The sequence below is a fragment of the Eriocheir sinensis genome, chromosome 8 (assembly GCF_024679095.1).
Source record: "Eriocheir sinensis breed Jianghai 21 chromosome 8, ASM2467909v1, whole genome shotgun sequence".
NCBI classification, from domain to species: Eukaryota; Metazoa; Arthropoda; class Malacostraca; order Decapoda; family Varunidae; genus Eriocheir; species Eriocheir sinensis.
In genome coordinates, this window is record NC_066516.1 from 9,033,091 (window position 1) to 9,058,090 (window position 25,000).

At 43.5% G+C, this 25,000-nt stretch overlaps 2 protein-coding genes across 2 annotated transcripts in view; both read left to right on the forward strand.

Moving 5' to 3' along the window:
* Window positions 1-7,560, forward strand: part of LOC126995460 (protein trapped in endoderm-1-like) — a 110,755-nt gene extending 103,195 nt beyond the window's left edge. The window contains exons 4-5 of the mRNA XM_050855022.1: window positions 3,344-3,516; window positions 5,656-7,560. Of these exons, the coding sequence (XP_050710979.1) occupies window positions 3,344-3,516; window positions 5,656-6,340 (858 nt within the window). The 3' untranslated portion in view covers window positions 6,341-7,560. The remainder of the gene's footprint in view (window positions 1-3,343; window positions 3,517-5,655) is intronic.
* Window positions 7,561-17,404: 9,844 nt separating this feature from the next.
* Window positions 17,405-25,000, forward strand: part of LOC126995461 (uncharacterized) — a 9,765-nt gene continuing 2,169 nt past the window's right edge. The window contains exons 1-5 of the mRNA XM_050855023.1: window positions 17,405-17,530; window positions 18,021-18,219; window positions 19,109-19,225; window positions 20,470-20,530; window positions 23,019-23,097. Coding sequence (XP_050710980.1) covers window positions 18,021-18,219; window positions 19,109-19,225; window positions 20,470-20,530; window positions 23,019-23,097 — 456 coding nt within the window. The 5' untranslated portion in view covers window positions 17,405-17,530. The remainder of the gene's footprint in view (window positions 17,531-18,020; window positions 18,220-19,108; window positions 19,226-20,469; window positions 20,531-23,018; window positions 23,098-25,000) is intronic.

Genomic DNA, 25,000 nt, shown 5'->3' on the forward strand with positions numbered 1-25,000 from the left:
TTCCTTCCTATTTTTTCACTTCCTCTCGCCCACTGTTGTCCTCCTGCTTTCTTCCCCCCACCCCCCCTCCCCAACCTCCATCCCTTCCCCTTGCCTCAGTGCGGTGTAATTAACTTCAGGATGATAAACACCTGTTCCTCCCTAATGCATGATCCCCCCCCCCCCCCTGCCCCACCTCTCCCCGCCCTTGCGTCACCTCTGTCTCTGTTTTACACGACTACGGACGCTCGGGGCTCACAGCGGCGTTCTGTCCATTTCTGTCTTCTCTCCACACATCCCATTTTCCGTTTGCTTTACTTTATTGTTTCATTTGGTGGGCTACGGTTTGTTTGTTTTTGTGTGTAGGATTCGTGTGTGTTGTCTACCATGATGCATTAGTGGTGTACATGGGTGTTTTTGTTTCGTATTTGTTTTTGTTTCTGTTTTAATATCTTGGGTTAGGGTTGTACAATAGTGTGTGTGTGTGTGTGTGTGTGTGTGTGTGTGTGTGTGTGTGTGTGTGTGTGTGTGTGTGTGTGTGTGTGCTGTGTAGCGCCATACTATTTGTTTTTCATTCCCCATTCTCCCACATGCAAAGCTCTGGCTCATCCCGGACAAATCTGGTTGACGCAAAATAACCCTCCACAAACACTCATCAAAGTCTCCTCAACACAGAATGGGTTTGCGTCATCCTATAAAGGTTAACTCATGAGGCGTTGGATGGCAAGGTATACTATTTGATGAGAAGACTTATTACAATTTATAGACTCTGAGGTAGGATTTCTTTAGTTTGCAGATTGAATAACACAACACAGTGCAGGCGTTTACCATTTGTTTTGTCGCTCAAGAATGGTAAATCAACTTATTATTTTTTCAGTTAACATTATATTACTAACACTTCCTTACCGATCCACGTAATAATAGCCATCGCAGAGCAAATTCTTGATTACCAATAATTTTGAAGTGCGGACCGGTGCTGCTTTCCGCTTGATAATTTACAACCAATAATTCACCCAAGCCACAGTACCCAAAACAACATCTAGATTATCGGATATGCAATCACAGGAACAAAATCGGAGTCCAGTCACGCGCTTTCGCCACTCTTAACGCAACAACGCACCACAGTTTCTCCACCTATCCACTCGACACAATCTTCCAAACAACTATCCCCTATTCTTTGACAACACCCAGCTATCACCTTCTTCAACACTAAACATTCTCGGTCTATCCTTAACTCAAAATCTCAACTGGAAACTTCATATCTCATCTCTTACTAAATCAACTTCCTCTAGGATGGGCTTTCTATACCGTCTCCGCCAGTTCTTCTCCCCCGCACAGTTGCTATCCATTTACAGGAGCCTTGTCCGCCCTTGTATGGAGTATGCATCTCATGTGTGGGGGGGGTCCACTCACACAGCTCTTCTTGACAGAGTGAAGTCAAAGGCTCTTCGTCTCATCAACTCTCCTCCTCATACTGATAGTCTTCTACCTCTTAAATTCCGCCGCCATGTTGCCTCTCTTTCTATCTTCTTTCGATATTTTCATGCTGACTGCTCTTCTGAACTTGCTAACTGCATGCCTCCCCCCCTCCCGCGGCCCCGCTGCACACGACTTTCTACTCATGCTCATCCCAATACTGTCCAAACCCCTTATGCAAGAGTCAACCAGCATCTTCACTCTTTCATCCCTCACGCTGGTAAACTCTGGAACAATCTTCCTTCATCTGTATTTCCTCCTGCCTACGATTTGAACTCTTTCAAGAGGAGGGTATCAGGACACCTCTCCTCCCGAAATTGACCTCTCTTTTTGGACACTCCTTTGACCTCTATTCAGGAGCAGTGAGTAGCGGGCTTTTTTTTATATTTTTCTTTACGCCCTTGAACTGTCTCCTTTGCTGTAAAAAAAAAAAAATTACAGCCTCCCCCGATCTTGCTTTCCCGTTTCAGTTCCCTCCTCCCCCTCTTCATATAAGTTCTCAATGCCCCGCGCCAATTAAAATCGTCTCGCTTCTGTGATGATGGGCTTTTGTCTTTCTGTGAACTGTCTTAATGAGACTCTTACATCTGATCCTTGGTTTCCATTATAAAAGTGAAGGCCTATAATTATCTTTCAACAGCTTCAGGCATTCACAGTCTTCGTAGGGGTTTTACGATGCGTGCTTCGGTGCCTGAAGCCCTTTTTATCTGAACTTATAATCCTTCAACACCTTCCCGATGCTTCTAGTCCAAGAGCAAGGACATCTTTTATTTCATATGTTTGGAGTCTGTTTAAGGGCCGTTAGTTACACGTATCGTCAATCACAGCAAAATTTTACTTCCTCCAATAGGCATCTACGGGCGAAAAGGAGGCATACGTAGACCCCACACACACACACACACACACAAAGCGGATAACAATTCGATCACCACACAATTATGGTCACGAGTTGTTGCTTTTTGCTTTATTTTTATACATAACTGAGTGAACGCCGTGTTTGCCATGCGTATAAGACGGGCACGTCGATTACGGCTGTCAAATAGCCAATACGCCAAAGCCAGCATTTCCCGTGTCAATTTTGGGGCGGCTGTGTCCAGTTTGTGATATTTATACTTTTGGTACACTCGTCACGGTTCAAATCTCTCTCTCTCTCTCTCTCTCTCTCTCTCTCTCTCTCTCTCTCTCTCTCGTTTATCCAGAGGTAATGAGACACTGAACAGTTTCCTCCACAACAGACCTTCGCTTTCTTATTTTTTCTCATATTTCCCTTTTTCTGCTTTCTTCTTCCCATTTTTTCCCATTCCCCATCTCTCTCTCTCTCTCTCTCTCTCTCTCTCTCTCTCTCTCTCTCTCTCTCTCTCTCTCTCTCTCTCTCTCTCTCTCTCTCTCTCTCTCTCTCTCTCTCTCTTCATCTCTTCTCACTTTACCATCCAGCATCCCACGCTCTACCTGCTCTTATTACAACGCCTTCCTCTGTTTCCGCCCCCCAGCACTCCCGTCTCATAACCTCCGTCTACATTATTTCCGACTCACAGGCCTTCCTTACATTTCCCCTGGGCTCGCCTTTTTTCCGCCCACTTCCAACGTTCTTCCCACTCTCTCTCTCTCCCCTCTCTCTCTTACCTTCCTCTCCTACCTCCCCCATCATCCCCGTTTCACATATTTCTTTAAGCTTATTACTCGTGAAAGAGTCCGTCCCTCTCACCGTTTCTCCAGTTCTCTCCACTCTCATTTCCTTAAGCACCACTTCCACCACGCTCACAGTATTTGTTAGTTCTTAACCTTACATATCTTACACACATACTTTACACACACATTTACACACACACCTTCCCTCTCTTTACTACCTACCGTCTCCTCACTCATTCACATATCTCTTTTTACGCAGGGTCATTTCAGCTACGACATGGTGACCTACAAGTGCGACATGACCCACCGCACGGCCAGACTTTACTTCTACGCCCTCCACTCCCTGCTGCCCTGCGTGCTCATGATGGTAGGCTGCGGTAGCATCATATGGCAGGTGCACGCCAACACTCGGGCCCTACACGACGCTGGCATGTAAGTATGGACTTGACCCTAACCTAACCTACCCTAAGCTGGCCTAACCTGACCGTAACCTAACCTAACCAAACCTAACTTAACCTAATCTCTAACTTAACCTAACCTAACCTAAGCTGACCGTAACCTGACCGTAACCTAACCTAACCAAATGTAACTCTCTCTTAACCTAACCTAACTTTACTTAATCTCTAACTTAACATAACCGCGTTGTTCACATACATGCTGCAGAAACCTCGTCAAACTATCACCAGCTTCATAAAACTACACCCAGGTCCATGTCCACAACCTCTACAAAATCCTTGTCATATGTGGGTGTTTAAGCCCCGAAATGTTTGAGAAAATGAACCCTGGTATTGTTTGGCTTCCCTTTTGCTTTTGGGGGAGAGCTGTATAAAGTAGTTCGTGGTAAACCCCAGGGAATTTAAACCCCAAGGAGTTTTTTTTGTTTTTTTTTTACGTCGCGGCCTATTGCGCCGGTAGGCTTCTTCCCGGTGGGGCCTGATGGTCGGCCCAGCCCGTTCTGGCGCAGGCGAGTGTTTATAGTGGCGCCATCTTGCATTGACTCATGCTGCCCTCCCGGAGCTCATCTTTAATCCTAGAATCTAGAGTCCGGGTTGATTGGTGGTCTTCTGGACAGCATGTAGGTAGTTTTAAGCCACTCGGCAGCGGCTGAAAAATCCCAGCTTGGTGGCACCGGGCGGGGATTGAACTCGCGTCCTCCTGAACGCGGCGCCGTTACTCTGTCGACTCAGCCACCGCCTCCCCTCCTATTAACCCCAGGCAATTTAAGCCCCAAGAAATATAAACCCCAAGAAATACAAACCCAAAGAAATTTAAACCCAAGAAATATAAGGCCCCAAGAAATTTAAACTGGTTGGTATTAGTAGAAAGGATAGAAATTGCTCATGGGTATGTGGGTCGAGTTTGGGAGTTTTGTTGAGTTTGGAGTAAGTAACAGATCTGTTTGTGTGTGTGCTGCAGGGTAAATGTTATGAAAGGGTTTTGGATTGTTTGCGGGGGAGAGAGAGAGAGAGAGAGAGAGAGAGAGAGAGAGAGAGAGAGAGAGAGAGAGAGAGAGAGAGAGAGGAATGAAGAAACAACCCCAAAGTGAGAGAAAAAAAAAGAAAAAAAAAAAGAAAGAAAAGGAATGAAGAAACAAGCTCACGGTAAGACAGAAAAAAAAAAGAGAAAAAAAGGAGGATATTGTGGAAAAAGAAAAGAGGCAAAAACAACGAAAAAATGCGTAAAAAAAAAAATCTCATATGTCAGAGTGTAAAGGAAGAAAAAAAACAAGACACGGAGGGAGGGTCAGCTTTGAAGAAAAATAAATAAGGGAATAAAAGGATAATAAAAGAACAATGAGAAAAAGAAAAAAAGAAAAAAAATAAGCAAGGGGGGAAAAAAGAGAACGTTGGGAATCTAGCACGCGGGCAGATAAGACCATAATGAAAAGGGAAGTGTGTGGGGGGGTTGGGAGGGACTGGGGTAGGGGGAGGGGGATGGGGGGGACTGGGGGAAGTGTGTGGGGGGGAGGGGGGGAGAAATGAGGCGATAAACTGGATAGGAAATAACACTGATGACGAGGGACGGATGTGTGTGTGTGTGTGTGTGTGTGTGTGTGTGTGTGTGTGTGTGTGTGTGTGTGTGTTAATAAAAAAAAGAAGCCATGAACGTCAGCCTCTTTAAGGATTAACAAAGATTCTCTGTTAAAGGCAAACGACTGCTTGTCTTCACTACTCTAGATCAATAAACTGTGTGTGTGTGTGTGTGTGTGTGTGTGTGTGTGTGTGTGTGTGTGTGTGGGTGTGTGTGGGGGTGTGTGGGTATATGGGAGAGAGAGAGAGAGAGAGAGAGAGAGAGAGAGAGAGAGAGAGAGAGAAAGCCTTCTAATACCTCTATCTTAATCATATGCAACTCCCAAGAGGGAAAAACAAACACCACACAAACCCACACACACACACACACACACATGAACACACACACACACACACACATGAACACACACACACACACACACACACACACATGAACACACACACACACACACACACACACACACACACATGAACACACACACACACACATAACCACAACCACACCAACACTAACAATGACAACCACCATTCCCACCCACAGGTCCCAGGATATGGTAGCAAGACGAGATCGCAACCTGGCCCGCTCCACCGTCCTCCTTCTCGCCCTGCTCCTCCTCTTCCTTGCCTGCGTCCTCCCCGTCTGCGCCTACAACCTCCACTCCCTGCTCTCCCCGCTGCCCAGCCTGAGCCTCAACATCGCCATCTATATGCTGTACTGGGTGCAATACGGCGTCAATTTCTGTGTCTACGCCGCCGTCAACCCCAGATTCCGAAGGGCGTACCGGCAGCTCCTATGTGGCTCCGGATGGGCGGGCGAGAGCGGGACCGAAGGCGCTGGCGAAGGAAGAGTAGGAAGCACAGGAATCGGAGAGCGAGAGGAGGTTTTAGGGAGGGCATACAAGCCGTCAGTGACCAAGTTGATGATGGCGGCGCCTCACCTGTGCGTGGCGACGTCTGTGGCGTTACCTGTGGAGGAGGAGGGGGAAGAGGAAGAGGAGGACCCAAGGACGAAGCGTGTCAGGAGAGAGTGCACTCTTCCCCTCCTCCTCCCCCTCCTCCTCCGCCGCCTGCCGAAGGGACGCCAAAGCTGCCGATACCTTCGTTCGTGTAGCTACCACGCCCCCCGCGACATCCCCCTGGCCCTGCCCCCCACCCAGAGGCGCAAAGGATCCATGCCCATCACGCCCTCCGCCAATGGCCTCACGTATACCCCCTTCCGTCTTTGATTAAATAGTTAGTGTAGCTTGTCACAAACAGCCTCGTAAGGACCAGCAGGTCTGCTGTCGTTTGTTCTTCTTTTGTGTTCCTTTGTGTTCCCCTCTCTTTTCTCGATACTAACGGGAAGGGTCTCTCTCTCTCTCTCTCTCTCTCTCTCTCTCTCTCTCTCTCTCTCTCTCTCTCTCTCTCTCTCTCTCTCTCTCTCTCTCCATCCATCCTTTCCTCACCGTTTCTTCCTCTACACACTGCATGGTTTCCTCAAATTCCTCCTCCTCCCCGATCCCTTTCTTCCCTCCCCACAAACGCATTATCCCTCCTTCCCTACCACCGAATCCTCAACGACCCCCTCCCCTCCTCTTCCCCCTCCCCACATCAGCGTCCATCCCCTCTTCTTTCTCTCCATCACTCTCTCTCTCCCTTTTTCCTTCGTTTCGCATCCTCCGCCATTCTTCCCTCTTCCCCTTCACTGTCTTCTAATATTCTACCTCAATCGAGTGTGCTACGTTGGCGTCGTTCTCCGAAGAAAATACTCAAAGAGGGAAAGTGAAACAGAGACAACGGACGTAGGTTTGATGGAAAATATACAAGAGGAAAACAAAAGCACCAGTGGAATGGCATTAAATGTTGAAGGGAATAAAAACAAAAGGTAGTGAAATATTGCGGAGAAAAAGAGATTATACACTGTAGAAGATGTGGTGGTGCGCTGTGAAAGAGGAAAACGAATGAGGTCACTGTGAAGGGAAGACGTAAAATAAAAGACAGAACAAAATATATATAATATAAGAGAAACTGAAAAATCATGTACCTGAATCACACTAAATATTTTATATAAACAAAAAAACAAACACACGCACACACGTAAACACACACACACACACACACACACACACACACACACACACACACACAAATAAATCTTTCACGATACGATACGATACACACACACACACACACACACACACACACACACATTAAAATGAACTCCAGTATTTTGTCTTACTTTCCATATAAAAAAGGCATAGTGTGTATATGTATGTACGTATGGATGTTTGTATCACCGTCGTGCTTTTGTGTACCGCCAGTGTTCAGAACGAAGCGAACCGTACCGATCACCGTGTAGCCGGGAAAGGACCGTCGCCGTGCCTCGTGGTTATGGGGTCGCCGCACCCGACGAGCCGTGCAACTACTGCAGGTATCATTAAACGTGAAAAGACAGCCTCCTTTAATTCACCCTAACCCTTTAATGATACTGTCAGGTGAAGGGCTCTTGAGTGAGTTGAATATAGCACCGGCTTTAAAATAGACTTTATTGTGGCAGCAAGGAAAGAAGTGACGGACTCTGCCCCCGAGCTCGAACAGGAGGGAGGTCAGTTTGTGTCTGTGCGAGTGCCCTAGCCGGAGACCCAGCCGTTAAAGCAGCCAAGGGAAATAGAGGACATGTTTGTGGTCTTAGACAAAATGTTTATTGATGTTTATTGGTGTGTCTCAAATACTGTTAGTCGTCATAGTGGCTGTGAGGTGCTGGTAAGAAATGTGTGCATGAGCATGTCAATATTTTTTTTAATAATTGTTGTGGACACATTCTCAACAACTCACGACTTAAAACTCTAATGAAAAAGCCAACTCTACAGGGACTAGACCACAACAAACATGAGAGCAAATAAGTAAAATAAAGAAAACAATTTAGGATCACACTGGAATGCATATAGGTATGAACGAAATAATATCCGCATCTTACGAGGACCAAAACCATCATTCCACAGCTTCTCCTTCCTACCCTAACCTCCCTTCCTCTGAACGTGTGCTGCTTCTGCTGCCGCCCCACCTGTTGGCCGCTGCAGCTCTTGACATCTTTACGACGTTAGTGCTAGTAAAACCGTTACGAAGGGCTTTCCTGGTCCTTCCTGCAACGCTCCGGGTGTGGAGAGAGAGAGAGAGAGAGAGAGAGAGAGAGAGAGAGAGAGAGAGACCGGGGAATGATGAGGAAAACATCGGACAATTAATTAGGCTTAATTATACTTCATTCAAGTGTGGAAGGCGTCGTTTACCTTCACATAAAATTTTCATCAATGTGTGTTCAGCTCTACACACACACACACACACACACACACACACACACACAACGAACCCGATAGTCTGAGATCCGAATACCACTCAGACCACTACCTTTTTTTTTTTTTTTCGCTGACAAGAGTGGTCGCTGTCTTTCCGTAAATAAGGGGGATAGGGGGGAGTGAGGTCGTAGCAGCATCCAAAGATCGATCCTCTAAGCTCATAAAGAAAGCTCTTTCCGTAAGGGTAATTCCTGGTGCTAACGAATCTAACACGTGATCAGACAGCTGGTGAACACACACACACACACACAAAGGGTACGTACTAAGCTTCTAATAAAAGTTGACCATTAATTTTCTTTCCCGACAATGTATGATCAAAATTATTTATGACTGATGACCCGTGTTTGCTTTTCGGAGAGGGAAGGGAGAGAGGGAGGTAGGGACAGCAGTTGGCCTATGGAGGGGGCGAGAGGGGGGGGCAGGAGAGTCAGGGAAGGCAATAAAGTAATGTATAGCATGCCCCTTCCCCCAGCCGTCTCTCTCTCTCTCTCTCTCTCTCTCTCTCTCTCTCCACTGCGCGGCTTAAATTTCTTTCACATTTCCCCAAATTTTTGCAACAGCGACACTTTAGAATATTCATAATTATCGACTACTCTCACAGGATAAGGGCAACAAATTCTTCCTATCTATGTACACACGCACAAAAAAAAATCAAGAAAACATAATTATGCAAACTGTTACAGCAAAATTCATTACAGTAGGCTATGAATGCGCAGTTTCTAGTGTCAAATAGAGATTGTTACTCTTTTTTTAATGGCACGAGTGGTAAGTCAGCGTAAGCGAAATGGGAGGACTGACATGTCTGACTATTTATATGATCTGTAAGAAAGAAAAATAAAGAAAAAAAAATATTGCCAGCTCACTAGCCTAGCCCGCCGAGTTGAAGTAGGCTACATTACCTCGGAAAGTTATGACGTGTCTTTAAATTTATGTGTGTGTGTGTGTGTGTGTGTGAGAGAGAGAGAGAGAGAGAGAGAGAGAGAGAGAGAGAGAGAATATCCACATCCATAAATTTACAGAGGAATCATTTTAACGTTTATGTAAGTGGTTTTCTTCCCTCCTCCACTTTGGTTAGCTGTTGATTTACATTATTCGATCAGGTTGGATTAGCAATTAAGACAAAGTCACTGTAACGTCTTCCCCCATGTCTAGACAATACTGTGCTTGAAAAATAAAAAAAAAATCACGAATCTGTGGAAAATTAACATAGAGACGGACATCATCACAAAAGTTTCATATGTTTGCGTTTTTTGTTGTTGTTAATGTTGATGTTAATATTAAAACAGAACACATTTAGCGAATACTTACAGTGGCTGATATATACTTCATTGGTGGTTCTTTGGGCTCTTGTCTCTTGTATCCCTGGCTATCTCATGTCGTCCTTCCGTGTGAGTGAGGTTTTCCTTCCCGAGTCGCCGTTTTATCGTAGCCTACGTTCTTCTGGGTTGTGATTGAGTGTTTGTTTGCAAGGTCTTTTTCTCATGAATCCAACAACCACACAGCCATGAAGCCACCAAGTAACGATACTCACTACGAGGCGTGTTGGCCGAGGGCCCTTCGTGCACATGAAGAACCTCAAACAACATGCGCTTTCTATTTTTATAGCGAATGTTCAGGATACACAACAACAAAAAGAAAAAAATAGCTTCGTAGCATTTAATTTCCCGTGACAGAGCACACCTAACTCGATGAACCTCAAACAACGTAGGATTTCCAGCTCAGTCAGGTCACACAACAAAAAAAAAGAAAAAATGTTTGGAGCACTTATTTCACCGTGACAGAGAGCACACTATGATACACAACACCGTGATAACCGACACATCCTCAGGCGTTTAATCTGTTCTGTGTGCTAATGGGTTTCACTGACAGATTCCAGAGTCCAACGCAATCAGTCTAAGTTAGGCAAAAAATCAATCAGCTTTAGTCCGTTTCATTCCATCTGTCCACCAACAAAGCGGGAATTTTGATAGATGTGGCACCTGCTCATTTCTAGTTCGTGAATAGGCCTACGTAAAAATCAACTGCTGTGATAGATATGCAAGCTTATTTTTCAATAATATATTTCAATGTTTATGTATACAAAAAACAACTCGGTCATGTGCATCGATAATTATCTAACATACAAGCACACGAAAAGACAAGCTTGTATCAAATAACATAGTCACATCATGGTCGAACGATCTATGGATTTTCAAATTCATTGATTGATAGTTCATTTCATGTATATTAAAAGTCATCTGACTCAGCAAGTGCATATTAAGGATATCTTCATAATTTTTCTGCTTGTAAATAACGATTAATAATCGAAATAGCATGAAACAGTATATAATAACTGTTGAATGCGATGCTAGGCTATTTATAATATTAGGTTACCCATGTTGTTTAGGCTACATGCAACAGTGTAGACTATACTATCTGATATACAAATTGTTCTTTCGTGTACTTGTATGGTAGATTATCGATGCAAGTCGGCAAGTTTGCGGTTCATATAAAAAGACTTGCGGGTTTTTTGTATACACAAACATTCAAACATATCACTGAAAATATGAAGTTTATCTTCACGCAATCACGAACTAACAATGCACAGGTGCCACATATACGTTCGCGAGTGGACAGGCGGAATGAAACGGACTATAGTCAGTCAATCAGTCAACCAGTCAGTCACACACACACACACACACACACACACACACTGTCAACCTCATAACACCACTACACCTTAAAATTTTGTCCTCTTGTCTCTGAGCCACACGGAAATTGACACGCATACGAGCCATTTATCTGCTTTCCACAGTTTTGCTTTATTGCTTTCATATAGCTACGTCCTTCACTGACTGGCGTTTCTGCGCGCCAACTAAAAACAAAACAAAGCAGCCTGTCAAAATTTAATAAAAATGGTAGTCCAGCTGGCGGCCATTTTACCAAGGCAGACTGAAATTTAAAACAGGCTCTAGTTGTGTGGCTTTCATTTCTAGTGTCTTCGCGAGGATTTGTCACCTGTCGTTTACAGATGATGAATGACACACTGCTTTCGTTTCCCGGGTGTTGTTTGGCTTGTGGCTCAGTGTACATGTGGTTTGAAGACTCGTGGGCTGCCAGCTTTTCACAATTCTTGGCCCTTCACTTCTGATATTCGACATTTCCTTGCGGTACTTTCACCCTTACGCAGATACACTATTGCCACGATCTGGTTATCACTATAGTTCATCTTACGTACTCTTCAGAATCACATAGAAAGGAGGGTACCGCGGCTCAATAACGACACCCGCACGGAGGCACTTCAACACTGTCCCCCGTCCATACTAACACTATCGCTGCAAGTAGTGGACCCCATTACAAGTCAAACCCGAGAAGTTTCGGGTCTCTACGAAGGGCGGTTTAGGGGCCGTACTACAAGTTCAATTCCAGAAATTCCGGGTCCCTACAGAGTTCGGGATGAGTAACTCTGGAGGGACCCGAAACTTCTCAGATTGGACTTGTAATACGGCCCCTAAACCGACCTTTGTAAGGACCCGAAACTTCTCGGGTTTGAATTGTAACACGGCCCAGTGTTGCCACCTTGAGTTGCCAGCTTCACCGATTTTTAATGTTGTACTATATTTTTCTTTATTGATTTAATCTGAGGGACGTACCAGGTGAGAACAAATCATACCACATTTAAGAACAGACTGTATTTTCCATCACTCGTGGTTCGAAGTAAATTTTATGTGTGTTTTAAAATAATTTGATACGTGTCACATCCAAAATATTTTGTCATCTAATCACAGTGACCTTAATACTGTTCTTCTGCGGTCAAATGTACCTAAGCTGTTTCATTAGTATCATAAACGCAACCGTGGACGCAGGCAGAAGCTTTGAAAAAGGATATCTAAATACCTCGTCACGAGTAGTGCTTCCCCTTCGCTGCCAGATGCACGGTTATTGCAGTCATCACATACCCAGGCAATCGTTCCAAGCTTATTCATGGTAGGGGTAGTGTTTACTGCTCCAGTTGGCAATAACTTAGCATTCATAAGCGGGAGGGGCCTCCATTGCAATAGCCTGAGTTATATTATTCCTGGTGGTGGGCCCGCACGGGGGATGGAGAGCTTTATTTGTTTTCTTTTCTCTACACACAGCAATTAGCTCCAGATTTATTGCATACATAAATAACTTTATAGCTGAATAATGTTCCCTATGTAATAAATGCATTCAAAATGGCGCTATAAATAAATGCAGGCTATGGTTCCGCTGTGACTTCAAATGCAAGTTTACATTTTTTTTTTTAAGTGTCACTCCTGTTGCAATACATGTCTCGGGCAGAATATTACACTGTTAGTCGGTCGTTATGAACAAAAAAAAAAACCTAGCTTATACCTGCCTCTGAATCTTAACGGAATTTCAACTCAACAGGGATTGCAATGATGTGTAGACGTTTTGACACTATAAATATACTTTCCCCACTTCAAAGTCGCTACCAAATTCGACATCCCCCCTTCGTCTCTCTCTCTCTCTCTCTCTCTCTCTCTCTCTCTCTCTCTCTCTCTCTCTCTCTCTCTCTCTCTCTCTCTCTCTCTCTCTTATTAGACTGAGCAAACCAACTCGCACAAAATTAATGATCCTTCCTTCTCCTCCTTCCTTCCTTCCTTCTCATTTACCTTTACCTCTTAATTAACGGATGTTCTCGCGGGGACGGAGACTAATGAAAACAAAGAGACCCACGAAAGCTGATCAGTCTGGCAATAAGGATACGGATAATAAGAAATAATAATAAGATAACGATAATAGAAGTAATACAAGGAATAATACAGTGGTCCAGGGTCCGAATGTAACAAGATAGTGGACAAGAAATAGCGTAACGTCCATGGTCCAAACAACAGTGGAAGAAGCGGGTGTTTTGTTACTCCTCCCCCTCCGGTGTGGTGTCATTTGTCATCCCGTATAGTAAGACATCTCATCCTGAACTTCGCATCGTGGAACCCAATCTTCACTATCCCAGAGTAACTAAGTGAAGCATCTAAATGTATAAAAGTACCAGGGAGGACCTAAAAAGCGATGCAAAGCGGTAAAGGTCACAAGAACAAGAAGAGTAATTGTTGATACGTATCCTAGTTATATACATACATACGTCATCATTTGCTTTTATAATAATATAAATAAACTTAGGTGGGACAGATTTCGACAAGCAGTCGACAACAGACACGGTACCGTGTCGAAATTCATGTATGTATTCAGGATGGGATGTCTCACGATCCTGGGATGTCTCATGACACCACATCGGCCTTGTGTGTGTATGTGTGTGTGTGTATGTGTGTGTGTGTGTGTGTGTGTGTGTGTGTGTGTGTGTGTGTGTGAGAGAGAGAGAGAGAGAGAGAGAGAGAGAGAGAGAGAGAGAGAGAGAGAGAGAGAGAGAGAGAGAGAAAATGGAGTTCATTAGCCTAATTGATGCACAGACGGAAACAAAACATTGAATTTGAAAGCATTGGATTTATTAAAAGCAATATGGAATTACCCGCAATGAGCAAGTAAATTTAACTTTGCTCAGAGGAACGCATAGTAATTAAAGAGGGCGAGCAGTAGCAATAACAATGATAATAACTACTACGATGGAACGCAGAAAATAATATTAAGTTGAGGTCATACGCTGTAGCTGCGCGTGGCCTCGGTGCTCATTGCCGTCCCATTGTTTCTTGAGCCTGACGTGTGTGTGAGAGACAATTAACCTGAGACAGAGGGAGGATGACACTGGTAGCTTTCATATCGGTAACACATGGCAAGATAAATGATAGTAGCAATGATGATGATAATGAAGATAATGGTGATGATGATGATAATGATGATGATGTGGAGGAGGAGGAAGAAAAAAGAGTAATAATAATAATAATAAGAATTAGAAAGAGTATGAATAACAACAATATTAGCAATCATATTATATTAAAAACAAAAGAACGTTTTTTTTATTATTATTATATAGAATACATACTCTATTAACACGATTTTCGACATAAAAGAGTTGCCTCAATTTTGACATTTTCTTTTCATAACTTTCATAACTTTGTCAGCCCACATCTCCATCCCTTCCTGACCGCGATTCATGTCATCTGTACCCCTTAAGAATGCATATATACAAGCTCTCTCTTTCCCCCTTCTCTTGATCCCTTCTCTCTAACGAAGTCACACCCTACTTGCCCTCCCTTGAACCCCTCGCCTCCCTCGCTTCCTCACTGCATCTTTTACAAACCTTCCCTTCTTGAGCCACAGTTTGCACACTCCCCTTCCTGCCCAGCCGTCCTCCGTCCGCCACTACTCATCCGCCATATCTCTGCCTCACCCCAATCTCCGTTCGTGAAGCTTCACTGACATAACACACTGTACACACACACACTCTCTCTCTCTCTCTCTCTCTCTCTCTCTCTCTCTCTCTCTCTCTCTCTCTCTCTCTCTCTCTCTCCCTTTCGCTTTCATGCCGTCACCTTTCTTCATCCAATCAGCATCATGGCGATCACCCTTGGATCCCTTCTCATGAATGCCAGCTTTGTGCTATGGATCCGGGACGCGTTGCCAGACCTCCCAGCCCATGCTCTCTCTCTCTCTCTCTCTCTCTCTCTCTCTCTCTCTCTCTCTCTCAAGGTCAGTGTGCGTATATTATCATTCTTTCACTCTTTCCTTACGATCACCAAATCTTTTTCTATCACTACTCGACGTATGGATAGAAAGCAGTTTTCGGCAAAGAATTTTAGATGCAGAAGTGTTTTGATACTCCACTCTTGAAAGCGTTCAAGTCGTAGGCAGGAGGAAATACAAACGATGAAAGGATGTTCGAAAGTTTACGTAGTGAAGGTGAAGAAAGAATTGAGATCCTTAATTCCTGCATTGGGAGATTGGACAGCATATAGGAATGAGCTAGAGTTGAAAGTCATGCGGTAGGAAGCCGCATAATGAGTGAAGCAGTTTGCATGAAAATAGAGATAAAAGATACTCAGGGATTTTTTCTTTCTTTTTTTTAGCCATCAGCCATGGAGTGGCTATTAGGCCTTACAGTAAGGAAGCGTGGATGCGGAGAAATTTATTGAGTAGAAGGCGGTCAATAAGGGGAGGGAAGCTGATGAGGCCTTTGACTTGACTGTTACAAACACTTGATGTATAGTCCATTTAAATCATTCTGCTAAGTTTCATTTGTGCAAAATGGATATTCCTCAAATTGTTAAAACTTGATTCGATAAATGATTTAATGGATGGATACATAACAAAAATTATTTATGATTTATGTATAAATAACCTTACATATAACATAAGTGTGTGTGTGTGTGTGTGTGTGTGTGTGTGTGTGTGTGTGTGTGTGTGTGTGTGTGTGTGTGTGTGTGTGTTAACAAAACACTCCAATAGTAACTACATCTTCCCAGCTCCCCACACTTGCTCAGGCCGGCTTGGCGAGGGCCTGTGCTCCGCAACTTCCGGTTAACAGGGGAAGAGGAATGGCAGGGACTCAAGTCGGACTTAATTAGTGGAACAGCGGCCGCGGCGCTGTATCCGCCAGAGGAGCATGATGGGCGGGAGGAGGGCCGTGACGAACAGGCGTGTGGCGATCAAGGTGCTGAGGCGAGGGCAGGATTTCCTTTGTCCACGAGTCTTGAGCGACGTGAAAACTTAATAAATCAACCTCAATAGATTAATATGAATAATCTATTTAAATATAAGCAATTAAGGGCACCCACGCATCTTTCATAAAACTTGGACGAAAATCTGACGTTTTTTTTCAGAGCCACCGCTGCCCTGTAAAGAAAACGGAAAGTTTGAGTTTACGCGTCCAATGAAAAACGGATTACAGAAAACGAGGCAAGCGTACTCTTAAGCCTTTATTAAACCAATTGCAAACGGTGAACCATTTTTCCTACTTTGCACCTGAATCCAAATCTGTTTAACCTTTCCCCTAATGTGTGTATTATTCTGCATTTTACTGTACGTATTTACTCTACATCACCTGTGTTAGTTCTTTTATTTCGCTTAAAAACTCTGAGGCCACTGCATACAAACATTATACCTTCCAAGGATCTCATATTAAATATTCTAAGTTCTTTAATCCTTTCTGATATTCTTCTGTAGCATATTCTAGGTATTGTTTACATATCCATTCTGTGATAAGGAGACAGAAACTAAATTATCCTTATCAACTATTTATATATCACCGTACATTTATCTTTTTTTTTCCAAATTACACCCGGATGTTTTACTAGCTGTGTGTTGGGTCATTGGCTTCTCTCCCACCACAGACTTCAAGGGCCAAAGGGACAGAGATGAGCACCGCCGCCATGCGCACTTATAGCGTATACTCCCGACTTTACCAGCGATATCTCACGTCCTGCACTTCAGTCTAACCTAGCTGCCCGTGTACGTAACGTGCTTGGTTGGAAAATAAAATGTTGCTCTTAAATGCATACCAAAAGTGTATTCAAGTGCTGGATCAGTCGGAAAAAGTCGTCTTTCATCCAAGAGTTCCGCTTGAATGAGAGCAAGGATACACCCTCACCCTAATACAAGCAGTCGGGTCTTGATAAAAGGCCAGAATAGATGGACCTAAGATATCACTAAATTATAAGGGACTCACACTCCTTCACTTAATTAAACAAATAGGGAGACTCTAGGCTATCGGATGAGTTTAATATAACAGAGGGGAGAAGGAATTACTGTAAAAACGCCGATATCCCTGGGCAGTGTAGATGAATATTTTTTTAGTGTTATGTAAACAAATATTCACCTATGTATTTAAATGGCAGAAAAAGAAGACATGGCTGGCAGTTGCTAATTACACACACACACACACACACACACACACACACACACACACACACACTCAAAAAACAAATATATTACGTATGTATTTCTCTCTCTCTCTCTCTCTCTCTCTCTCTCTCTCTCTCTCTCTCTCTCTCTCTCTCTCTCTCTCTCTCTCTCTCTCTCTCTCTCTCTCACACACACACACACGCACACACACACACGCAGTACGACACGTTGGGCGGCATCCCTTGCAAGGCTCCGCGTCGGGACGAGGAGCGACGGTGGCAGGTGTTGATCTTAGGGTTCAGTCAAACACTGGAAGCTATCAAGGTGAGTAGTGGTGTGTGTGTATGCGTGTGTGTGTGTGTGTGTGTGTGTGTGTGAGAGAGAGAGAGAGAGAGAGAGAGAGAGAGAGAGAGAGAGAGAGAGAGAGAGAGAGACATGGAATCAAGAATGACTAATTATTATATACTTTGAAAACACATTAAAGAGTTTGTTCTTAGAGTTTGTGTGTGTGTGTGTGTGTGTGTGTGTGTGTGTGTGTGTGTGTGTGTGTGTGTGTGTGTGTGTGTGTGTGTGTGTTAGAGAGAGAAATATATCGAATGCGTTCAAAACCAACTCATTAAAAACAACAGCAACACTTAACAACATTGATAAGGAAAACAAAAAGGATCAATAGTACGAAAAAACATACAATATCAATAGAAAACGAAAAACTCACTTGTAGAAAACACATATTCGTTGGTAACATCAGAATGAACAAATAAACATCCATCAAGCCACCAAACATCACTAACCTTTCCTCTGCTTGACCCCACAGATGACTCGCTGGGAGGGCATGGTGTTTCTGGTGGCGGCGGTGGCGGTGGTGATGTCGGGGCTGGCGGCGGCGGCGGAAGAGAAGTCTGAGGAGGAGCTTCCCAAGACTTCAGCGTTGAGGCGCCCGCGACCCCCCTCCTCGTCCTCCTTCGGTGTCAAGCAGTCCTACGACCTGAGTGAAGCCTACAACGTTATGGCAGGTGTGTGTGTGTGTGTGTGTGTGTGTGTGTGTGTGTGTGTGTGTGTGTGTGTGTGTGTGTGTGTGTGTGATGATGGCAAAAACTGATCATCATAAAAGAACCTTGAACTAGGAACAGAAAAAAATATGGTAATAATGAAACTATTGATGATAATAATAATGAAAATATTGATACAAAGGATGATGATAATAATAATTGTAATGCTAAAAACTACAATGATAATCATAAGAAAATAGCATTAAGAATAAGGCATTGTAATTTCTATTCTTATTCTTATTCTTATTCTTATTATTATTATTATTATTACTATTATTATTATTATTATTATTATTATTATTATTATTATTATTATTATTATTATTATTATTATTATTATTATTATTATTATTATTATTATTATTATTATTATTATTATTATTATTATTATTAAGATCATCATCATCATCATTTTTATAAATTTCTGGCATGTATTCTTCACTACACAGAATACGCAAAATTTAAAATAGAAGTAACATTTAAACGAGAGAAAATTAGGAATGGAGAAATTAAAAAAAAAAACGTTACTTATTTCTTCAGCTCAGAAGATAAAATCGAACGTATTGGGAATTATATTGAACAAAATATGAATAATATATATATATATATATATATATATATATATATATATATATATATATATATATATATATATATATATATATATATATATATATATATATATATATATATATATAGGTATGTATGTATGTATCAGGAAAAGGAGAAGAGGAATACTAACGGCCAGCCAGGCAGGAACACTCCGCCACTCACACACCTGTTGTCACTGTACAGTAGCTCAGTCCGCCCCTGCCTCACCCTTTACTCCCTCCCTTGGGTCCTCTCCCCGCAGCTAACCGCATGGGCGTCGGCAGCGGGTTCAGCAATGGAGCCTCGTCCAGGGGCGGCAGCAGCAAGGTCAACCGTGACAGCTATGACACTTTGCATGGCGGGGACAGCTCGGCACAATGTAAGTCTCCTCGTAAAAGGGATTCTGGTGACGTAAAAATAAATATATTCATTTTTTGCAATATGCCTATCTAGGCAGATATATAAGTAAAAAATAACTAAATAGAAATATATTTATAGATAGAGATAGAGAGAGAGAGAGAGAGAGAGAGAGAGAGAGAGAGAGAGAGAGAGAGAGAGAGAGAGAGAGAGAGAATTTTTATATAACTTTAGCTTGGGGCAGGAGGCTCTAATTACCTTCCATAATTCCAAAACTCAATTCCTCCACCGAACAGCTTGACGCCACCTCACAGGCAATCATTATTATGCCCCATAGTTTATTGGACATATTTTCTCCACCTCTTCTACATTATCTCTCTGGAACCTTCATATCCCGTCCAAAACAAACGTTCAAACATGCTTTCTCAAGGGTAGGCGTTTTGAATTGTCTCGACTGATTATTTTTCTCCTCTCACATGCTAACTATACACAGTGTCAAGTTCGCCCTAAATGCATCCCATGTATGTTCGTGTTAGGCCTCAACGCACATTTTACAACTCATCAACTCTTCTCTTCTTACTGACTGTCTACAACTTCTTATATTCTTCCGCAATGTAACTTCTCTTGCTATCTTTTATCGCTGTTTTAATCCAGACTGTCCTTCTGAACTTGCTAGGCCTCGACTCACTCTTTACAACTCATCAACTCTTCTCTTCTCACTGATTACTTTCTGCCTCATAGTTTCCCACAGTATTGCTTCCCTTGCTGTCTTTCATCGCTGTCGTAATATTAACCGAACTTTCGAACTTCCTAACTATAAATTTCCATCCCTTCAGTAACTTTGCTACACTCGACTTTCTACTCAAGCTCATCCATAAGCCGCCCAACTTCCTAATTGCAAGAGTTAATGATTCGGTATCTTCGTTCTTTCATCTCTCTCACCGGTAAACTCAGGAACAGCATTTCTTAGTCTGTGTTTCTGACTTACTATGACTTAAACGCTTTCAAGAGGGGAGCATCAGAATGAATCACCAACCAAAATTGATCACACATTAATTAAATTTTGTTGCTTCATGCTTTCCTTATTATATATTTTTTGCTTTTGGCCTTTTTCCTTTGCTGTAAAAGAACTCAAAACAGATAAATAGATAACTAGATAAACAAACAGACAGATAAAATTAATATGAACAGATAAACTGAGTAATTAACAGAGATATAAAAAAAATGTTAGACTGTGGTTTCACTTCCCACCTCCTCTCGTGACAGACTACGAATCGTACTCCCAACCAACTGACTACGGTGGCTACCCCAGCGAGAGCGGCTACGGGTGAGTGTTACTTTCCCTTGTGGTGTTGGGTAATAGTAGTAGTAGCAGTAGTAGTAGTAGTAGTAGTAGTAGTAGTAGTAGTAGTAACATTGCATTCATACTAATCTCAGCAAACATGACAGATAACAAAGAGTATGAGGTTGACCTGACTCTTTACCAGACAACCTTGACATTCTAACCCTTGTCCTGCCTCATCCAGCCCTCCCCAAGACACACCTGCAATGGATAGGGGGGGGGGGGGGACGGTGTACAGGAAGAGTAGGGGAGGATGGGGATGACAGGACGAGCCAGACTGCATGCTGCGCTCTCTGATGACACGGGACACTGACTTAATAACGCATTAGGCTTCGCAATTAACCTTAACCCAGAATCCAGATTTTCCGCATCCTTGATTAAGGTTCTAGACTGTCTCTGAAACCCGCCAACCTATATTGATGTAACGATGCACGATACTAAACTAGGGAAGAGAAGAGATATTCAAACTATAGGCACATGGAATAAATGACAGCAACAACATCAATAAAAATAATAAAAATGAAGAATAATGATAATAACAAAAGTAATAATAATAACGCTAGTAACATGCGCAGGTATACTAACAACGTGTGTGTGTGTGTGTGTGTGTGTGTGTGTGTGTGTGTGTGTGTGTGTGTGTGTGTGTGTGTGTGTGTACCTCATTGCGTTATCTAGTTGTACGGTCTAAACTCTAAAGGAACTAAACTCGCACACCTGCCGCATTCTCCACCCTCCTGTTCCTAAGAGGGTAAGAAAGCGCACCGCATAATTATACACCCGTTCCTGTCCTCTGCTAGGGAGGGAACAGATGCCTAAAATAGTCTCCGCCAAGCCAGGGAGTCGAACCCGTTACCTCTCCACTTGGGGGGAGGTGGCTGTTACGCTGACCACTACACTATCCAAGCTGTGTGTGTGTCTGTGTGTGTGTGTGTGTGTGTGTGTGTGTGTGTGTTATTAGCTACTATTGAAAATGTTTAAGGGGTAACTGTTTAAAGTATACTAAAAAATAACTAAAGAAATGTATGACTGGACAGATGGGTGAGTAGGAACTTGTAGCCACTCGAGTATGATGATAACAGGTTCATGGTGATGGGAGTGAGAGGGAATAAGTGAGGTGTGACGTGGAAGTGAAGGAGGCGCCAAGATTACAGATGTATTAGTTTGTGATACACGAGTGGAAGGAGTTACGCGAATCCATGATGATCAAATCTAGAATATGACAGGTATGCGGAAGAACAAATGGCAGGTGCGTGGGAAAGTAAGCGTTTGACTGGACTGAGTAAGTGTGGCAGGTGTGGGTTGAAGAATAACAGGACAGGTGTGTGAGAGCGAAGCTTTCCACATATTGCTTTGGAAGAGGATATGGCAGGTGTTTTCGGACCGAGCATGTGTGGCAGGTATGGAGTATGAATTGTGGAGTAACAGGTGTGTGGAAGAGTGGCAGGCAGATGTGTCATAACGTTATCTCTAGCAGGTTGTTTTGGAGGAATAAATAACAGGTGTGTGGGACAAATGAAGTGATTGGCTGGATTGAACTGTGTGGCAGGTGTGAGTCGAGGAGTAACAGGTGTGTGGAGTGGCGGAACAGGTGTGTGGAATGACAAAACAAGTGTGTGGAGTGGCAGAAAAAGTGTATGGAGTGACTGACAGTTGTGTGGAGTGGCAGGACAGGTGAGTGGAGTGGCTGACAGGTGTGTGGAGTGTCAGAACAGGTGTGTGGAGCATTAAACAGGTGTGTGGAGTTTCGGAACAGATGTGTGGAGTGGCAGAACAGGTGTGTTGAGTGGTAGATAGGTGTGTGGAGTGGCAGGACAGGTGTGTAGTGTGGCAGGACAGATGTGTGGAGTGGCAGACAGATGTGTAGTGTGGCAGGACAGGTGTGTGGAGTGGCAAACAGGTGTGTAGTGTGGCAGGACAGGTGTGTGGAGTAGCAGACAGGTATGTGGAGTGGCAGACAGGTGTGTGGAGTGGCGGAGCAGATGTGTGGAGTGGCGGAGCAGGTGTGTGGAAAGGCAGACAGGTATGTGGAGTGTCAGAACAGGTGTGTGGAGCATTAAACAGGTGTGTGGAGTATCGGAACAGATGTGTGGAGTGTCAGAACAGGTGTGTGGATCATTAAACAGATGTGTGGAGTGGCAAAACAGGTGTGTGAAGTGCGAGACAGTTGTGTGGAGTGGCGGAGCAGGTGTGTGGAGTGGCGGAGCAGGTGTGTGGAGTGGCAGAACAGGTGTGTGGAGTGGCAGAACAGGTGTGTGGAGTGGCAGAACAGGTGTGTGGAGTGGTAGGACATGTGTGTGGAGTGGCAGACAGGTATGTGGAGTGGCAGACAGGTATGTGGAGTGGCAGACAGGTGTGTGGAGTGGCAGACAGGTGTGTGGAGTGGCAGAACAGGTGTGTGAAGTGAGAGACAGGCGTGTGGAGTGGCGGACAGGTGTGTGGGTGTGACAGGTGTGTGACAATGAGCCTCCCACAGGTTGTCTTGCGCCTCGGGTTACGTGAACGCCTCCGCTGTGGCTCTTCTCGCATTCCTCTTTCTCCTAAACATCGTGCAGGTGAGCTAGTTCTCTCTCTCTCTCTCTCTCTCTCTCTCTCTCTCTCTCTCTCTCTCTCTCTCTCTCTCTCTCTCTCTCTCTCTCTCTCTCTCTCTCTCTCTCTCTCTCTCTCTCTCTCTCCTATTTTTGTTCGGCTTAAAATCGATGTCATAAATTTCAAGATTCAGTATTCAGTATTTCATTTGGAAGGTTTGGTTGAAATGGAGTGTAATTTAACAAGTCCATCAAAGTTAGTTAGTATTTTTTTTTTTACGTAGACGCTTAATTGTTTTCATTTCTATATTTGGTTTAAGTTTCAGACCTAGATATACTGTTCTATATTCTTTCCGCCATCTTTATCTACTTTTTTCCTCTTCCTTACCAGAGGTCGTTTGGAACTCTGGCGGCTCATTTCTGCTCGTCACCGTCACTGGTCCTACGGTTCGCTCTGCATCACATCCCGCGCCATTGCAAAATCGCCTTCGTGACTCCTCGTTCCATTTTCATTGCTATGCTTCGGTCCTCGCGTCTCGCCTGTTCCGCGCGGGCCCACACACTACGTTTTGGTTGCTCAATAACCCGAATCAGGTACTCCCGTTTTGATGATACCACCCCGCCGCGCCACGACCTATACTAACGACGATACGAACTACATGTCTTTATCATAACGGGGTTGCGTGACGTACACATTCCAGTTAGCGAAGGAGGATTTAAACCATTTTCCCTGTAAAGCTTCCACACTCCCAATCTGGCGGCATCCGGGATTAAATCAATCTTTTGTAAGAGAGTTAAAAAAACATGAATATCTTTTTATCTCCCGAATTACTGACGCACAAAATGCCTACTTTTTTTCATAATTGAACGTATGATGCTGCATGGAAATGGTATTCTGTCATTCACATATTGTCAAGGGTTGTGTCATTGTTATAAAATATCATGCTCGATTTTTTTCTCTATTGCATTGAACTAATTAATGTGACGGACGGTCAGTGCGGTAATGGAATGTGTGTTTGCAAACTGATCAATGTGGGTCGTCCCTCACAAATGACGTTTTAAGAAAGTCAACAAACCTGTAAAATATGAGAGATGAAAGAGACGGAATGTTCGGTTGAGACAGGTTAACTTTCGACGCTTGACGCTGGACCTTGGACGTTCGAACCGACAAACAAACATATAGACGATTTGAAAACTTGAACGAAGAAGGACTACCAGGCAAAGACAAAGACAAACAAACATGCATACAGAGAGACAGATAGACAAGAAGACAAACAGACTGACAATGATAGAGACAGACAGACGGACAAAACAAATCAATACATCAGAATACACATAAAATACTGGCAACAACAAAACTGACGAAAGAACCAGGTTAAAATCTAAAAATCTCGTACAGTTGTCTGCTAAAAAAAATCCTTGTAACTTTTTCTATCCACAAAATTCCAGTAACATAAATATTCAGATTCAGCAACATTTGGAGTAACATGAAAGTATATTCAGTTCACATAATACCAAAAACTTTTACTGCATATCCTCTTTATACACACTACCACATATATGCCTTCAGCTATACAATATCAAGGTGTCCACGAGGTTATTCGTCTTCACTAGGTCATAGAAAGGCGAAAAAACAGACTAAAGAATGTTGCCCCTGAGTTTGCACCAGTAACATGGATGAAAGAATGAAGATACCGAACTCTTGAATTAGGAAGTGGGACAGTTTAGGGATGAGCTTGAGTAGAAAGTCCTGTCTTCACCATGGATATCTTTTTTATATGACTGAGAGAGTGTGTGTGTGTGTATGTACGAGTATGTGTCCTAAGGGTGTGTCCTGACCTCTCTTCTCCCCTCCCCCCCCCCTCCCCTCGCCGCTCCAGGTATTTGCTTAACAAGTACGTCGACTGTAGCTCCGCCATCGGCCTTTTGT